Raw genomic sequence first — 5,284 nt, forward strand, 5'->3', positions numbered from 1 at the left:
CTTCGGATAGTGAAAACAACAATGATTCACCCGATGATAATTAATAGTTAATAAATAAAGTTTTTTTTTAAGTTATTAGCTTAATTTTAGCGAGTAAATTTTTATTTAGGGAAAAATTTTATTACATAATTTAGTGCTGAAATTAAGTATTTATTTTTACTACTTATTTAACTTTTTCATTACTAAAATTTTTTTAAACTTAAAAATAATCAAAATATCGCCTTTTTTACATTAAAATTAAAAAAATTACTTTTTATAGTAAAGTTGTCTTTTTGGCGCCCCTTTGAGCTTACGCGCCAGGGATAATTTCCCCTTTGCCCCCCTGGCTACCCTACTGCGTAACTAATCAGTAATACACCAAAATATTGTTAACTTTATTCTTAGGAGTCAAATTACAGAACAAAATATTTTTGTCCACCTAGCTTATATGAAGCGATACACTGTGCAATGGGAGTAATGCCGGTGGCGCTACTACTGGTGGCTCTGGTGCAGAAAGCGTTGGTTCCGGAAAGGCTGATTTCTCTAAATAATATAATAGATCGAAATTGAAAAATAACTATTTTTATAATTAATTTTGTCACGATTTAAAGTTAAAGTAAAAGTTAAAGTAAAACAAAATTATATTTACTTTCTCGAGGTTTATCTGTTTTTTATCTAACATAAAATTGAAATTAAAAGTGTTATTTAAAATAATTATAATTATCTTCTCTAAAACAGTAAACTTTATTATATTGCCTTATTTATGATTAGTTTAAACTTCATTAAAATAATTATATATAAAAAAAAAAAAATTATATATCTCATTACAACATATACTAACGGTGTAAAAATTTAGTTTAAGGGAAGGGTAGCTACTAGACTACCCCCTTTCCTCCTTCAAAACAATAATATTTTAGACTTTATAAAGCACCTCCATATAAAATAATACATAACAGCAAAGCTTGTTTTTCTAAACAAAAAAATAAAAATATATATGAAAGTTAAAATGCAACGTTTTACTTATAGCAAGAATTTGCTAATACATGTTACCTAAATCCAAGATCTTTTTGTCTAGAAATTATGTAAGCAGAATTGAAATTTTTGTGTGTAATTATGAATATTTAAATACGACATTACATTAATTCAACAGGTAATAATTTAGATAATTTGGAAGACTTAAATTAATAAATACCTAATTCCTTTTTTGCTGCCACTATTGAGAGAAATAAAATATATTTATTATGAATTTTCAATTAATGGCCCAATAAATTTTTTGCATTTGATAAATTGCATAAATTATCATAAAACAAAATAATCAATCATAAAAAACAGTAAAGAATAACATTACTTAATTTAATTCTTTCCTCCAGTTGAGCTAAAAAAAATAAATAAAATTTGTAAACAATGACTGTAAAAGATTTTTGGAAAACAAGATCATTATTGAGTTTTAAAATATTTGTTTTATACCAAGTTTCAGTTCTTTCTTTTCTAAAGAAAAATGAAAATGGATCAGAAAAAAAATCTAAAAAAATTATAAAATAATGTCATAAAGAAACTTTTCAAATAAAGTTCTTTTTTTATTACCAACTTCTTTCTTTATCATATCCAAATCTAAAGAAAAAATATCATATAAAAATGGAAAATTCCAATCTTTTTACTTAAAAACACATTTTTTTTGGAAAATATAAAATTTATATTTAAATAATGTCAAATAAAAAATTTTAAAACAAACATTTATTTCAATTACCCAATTCTCAGCTGTAAAACAAATCTTATTCGCTTGTATATATCTACTTCCATTTCAAGATGGTGTACTTTTTTATGCAATTCTTCTCTCCATGCTTTATCAACATGCCAGGTACACCAGAATTTCAGAGGCGCACATAAGTAAACATCACAAAATGCTTCATAGTATTGGGATGCCAAATCACTCATTACCCATTTTGGACAAAAACTTCCAGAATGTTCATGTAATTTTATAAAAAAAATTTTAAAAAATCTAAATGAATCACTGTTTGCTATACACCATCCAACAGGTTGCCCCTCTCCTAATTCATCTACAACTAATATTGAAGTGAGAAGAAAATCATATGCATTTGTGCCATGCGTAGAATCAATACAAACACCATTTTTTCCAAACTGTTGCAGCATTTTTTTTTGATGTTCTGTTTGCATTATAATTATAAAGTCTGATTCTTTAAATGTATAACATGTATCTAACTCACCCTGTAGTTTATAATATAAAACAAGACTATTTCCCTTCATTTGCCATTCTTTTAGCCAAATTGCAACACTGTCTTGATCATTGGCATGAAGTTGTATAGAATTAATGTTGAATGCTTTCTCTAGATTTTTGATATCTTGAAGCGGGTTAAATGTAACCTGGATTGAACACAACTTGTTTCATCTCTAATATCATCTAGGATTCTATTTTTGGTTGCACCCATTTTAAGTTTGCTAGCAATTTCTTGCCTTTGAACACTTGATAGAGAAATATGTTGAATTTCATTTTTATGTCCATAGTGTGAATAACAAGCATTAACAATAACATGTCCATCTACGGTTTGGGTAACTTTAAGTGTGGACGTGCAATTTTTAGCAATTTTTCGAGTACCTATTAAGTAGATATTTGAGATCATATAGATTAAAATAATATTCAAATATCATATATATATAATACATAAAACTCTCAATATAGTAAAGATAATCATCATATGCATAATTTTAAAAGATTTTTAAAACAAAGTGACCTATAGCACGCAAAAACTAAACATGTTTAAGAGTTTTTAGATATTTACATTAGGTGTTCTAATATTATTTGAAATAAATAATGTATTTAACAAAAATTTAATAAGAAAGTGGTCACTGAATTAAGTCTTATAACAGTAATTAGATAAACAATGCTAATAAATTAAAATTTGTGGCAAATACAAATATTTTTCTTCTTCTAAATATCGCTATTTACTTGATACATACCACTACTTTTAACTAGTCTTTTCTTCGCATGCATTTATAAAATCCACTTCTGTTGCATTGATAGTATGATACTTTCCTACCATCTTTATCAATCTTTTCACCAGAAGGTAAAACATATTGTGTTGCATTATTACTATCAACATCTGATTTCCACATTTCAAATTCTAAAAAATTATTTACAAAAATCAAATAATCACTTAATCACTACAAGACAAAAAAGGAGAAAATGAATTTGAAAACAATTATCATTGTGTAACAACTTATATAAAAAAAATTCATAACATCAACAGCAACTGGACTAAAACATAGGCAATAAATATTTTTTAGAACCTATTCATGTTAGTAATTATGTTTGAAATTATTACAAATTCAAAATCATTTTCACGACACATAATCACTAACATATTAAAAAAATAACAAAGCAAGAATACAAAAATTTGTATGCCAAAATAAATGGCACTTTTACTCTAAACTATATTTAAATAAAACATTATTTACTTTTAAAAACATTAAGCATTACCTTGATAATTAGCAAATGATAATTTTTCTTTCAGAAAGGTATAAAAATGAACTGTAGATAAATGTTTTCTTAAATCCTTAATTCGCCTACATTTAAATCCACATTGAAGACAAAAAGAATTTCCTGATTGAATATTTTCTTGTGCTTCATCAATTGATTAGTGTTTATTTATCATATGCCGCAGCATGTTTTTTTTTTGGGTGAATGAGATATTGCAAATTGCGCATTTTAAAGATAAAAAATTGGTATTTTTTACATCGGCCATATTCTTTTTATTTATGTTGGATTCGAAAACATTTGTATATATGGCATCTTCATCAGAATCAGTATCACATACTTCAAAACTGGTGGAAACTTCACGCACAATAGTGGTAGGAACAACAAAATCAAGATTTGTTTCTTTTGAGATAAACCATGACATTAAAACTAATCTTAAATATTTAGAATATTTAGTAAGGTCTTTTAGAAAAATGTAATTATTGTTCTCTATTTGACCATTATTTATCATACAGTTAAAGTAATCATATTTTAAGCAAGAGATTGGACATACTATTATGGTAATAACTCCACAAATATTTCCGCATGTCTGCATGGGATAATTTTCTTTGCAAAAAGAACTGCATTTTTTAACTCCATTCATATGTGTCTTTGGATCATGACAATAAGTGATATTAAAGCTTTTGCTTATGTGATACAATTTTCTGATTAATAATTTAACTTTAGTTAAAAAATCATCTGGAGCTGTCCATCCTAAAGAATCTCCATAGTAAAAATTACCTTCAATACTATTATAAACTGCAAGTGTCCAGTGGCAACCTGCATTTAAATCTGTGCCAGAAAATGTTTTCTCATTGTTTCCTCCAACATTTATAATAAAGATCAGCTTTTCGGGGACAACAGTTATTCTTGATACATAATGCTCAATATTTCCTAAAAAGTTAAAATAAATTACCTTTGAATGGCCTTGATTAGAGTTTAAAATGCTAGAAATTTGCAGCATATGATCTGATGAAAGCCATCTAGCACAACATAACTCAGCCAAAGTATTAGGGTTCATCCATATTCTGATATTTCTTTGTTAGCTGGCCTTCTAAAAAGCACTTCTTTGAATTTTTCTATTAAATTTTGAGAAGGAAAAATACTGATTGATTTTGGTACTAACTTGGGAGAATTAAACCATGTTAACTCTTGATCAACTGCTAGCTTCATTTCTTGAACCCTATGAAGAGCTATTAGATGCTGAACACTTTTATACATAAACTTTCCTAGATTGCATTCTATATAATTAGGTACGCGGAAATCGCGATTTACGGAACCGATTTTTATGCTAAAATTTTGGTTCTCATTTTTTTAACACTTTTTTAGGCAGCGTGGGGCAGACGTGTTTTTGTAGAATTTGTTTTTAGAAACATATATACACATAGATACTTTTTTGAAAGAAGAAGAGCTAATCTTGATTTTTCAAGACTTTTATGTATGGTTACTGAACTTTTTTATGGATTATTTTGCTCCTGAATATTTGGTTGATGTTCACACATGAAATTGCAGTAGAAGAAATGTCGATCCCCCTTTTTTTATTATTAAAATAGTTTTCTACATGCATTTATTATTCACTTGCCAAATTTCAACGAAAAAAAAATACCAGCAAATAGTTTAATTTGTTTTAGATTAAGTTTACCACTTTTTTTAGGTAGTTCTAAGCAAACGTTATTTTGTGGTGATTCTTATTAGAAACATATATGAACCTGGACTATTTTTAAAAAACGAAAGGTTAATCTTGATTTTTTTATAACTATAATGTATGGTTAG

The 5,284-nt window shown here is 26.8% G+C and overlaps 1 protein-coding gene across 3 annotated transcripts; it reads right to left on the reverse strand.

Moving 5' to 3' along the window:
- Positions 1 to 363: 363 nt before the first annotated feature.
- LOC136081874 (uncharacterized) lies at positions 364 to 4,772 on the reverse strand. 3 transcript variants are annotated; one of them, XM_065800190.1, is made up of 10 exons: positions 3,476 to 4,772; positions 2,956 to 3,119; positions 1,727 to 2,593; positions 1,564 to 1,590; positions 1,447 to 1,467; positions 1,328 to 1,354; positions 1,172 to 1,192; positions 821 to 949; positions 629 to 654; positions 364 to 522 (listed from the first exon to the last, which is right to left on the reverse strand). In XM_065800190.1, coding segments are annotated over exons 3-5 (546 nt in total). In that variant the 5' UTR covers positions 2,245 to 2,593; positions 2,956 to 3,119; positions 3,476 to 4,772; the 3' UTR covers positions 364 to 522; positions 629 to 654; positions 821 to 949; positions 1,172 to 1,192; positions 1,328 to 1,354; positions 1,447 to 1,466. The 3 variants fall into 3 exon arrangements, with proteins under 3 accessions (XP_065656262.1, XP_065656260.1, XP_065656261.1); XM_065800188.1 differs by having other exon boundaries at positions 821 to 1,050; XM_065800189.1 differs by having other exon boundaries at positions 821 to 1,192.
- Between the last annotated feature and the right edge of the window lie 512 nt (positions 4,773 to 5,284).

Source organism: Hydra vulgaris, chromosome 06 (assembly GCF_038396675.1).
Source record: "Hydra vulgaris chromosome 06, alternate assembly HydraT2T_AEP".
NCBI lineage: Eukaryota > Metazoa > Cnidaria > Hydrozoa > Anthoathecata > Hydridae > Hydra > Hydra vulgaris.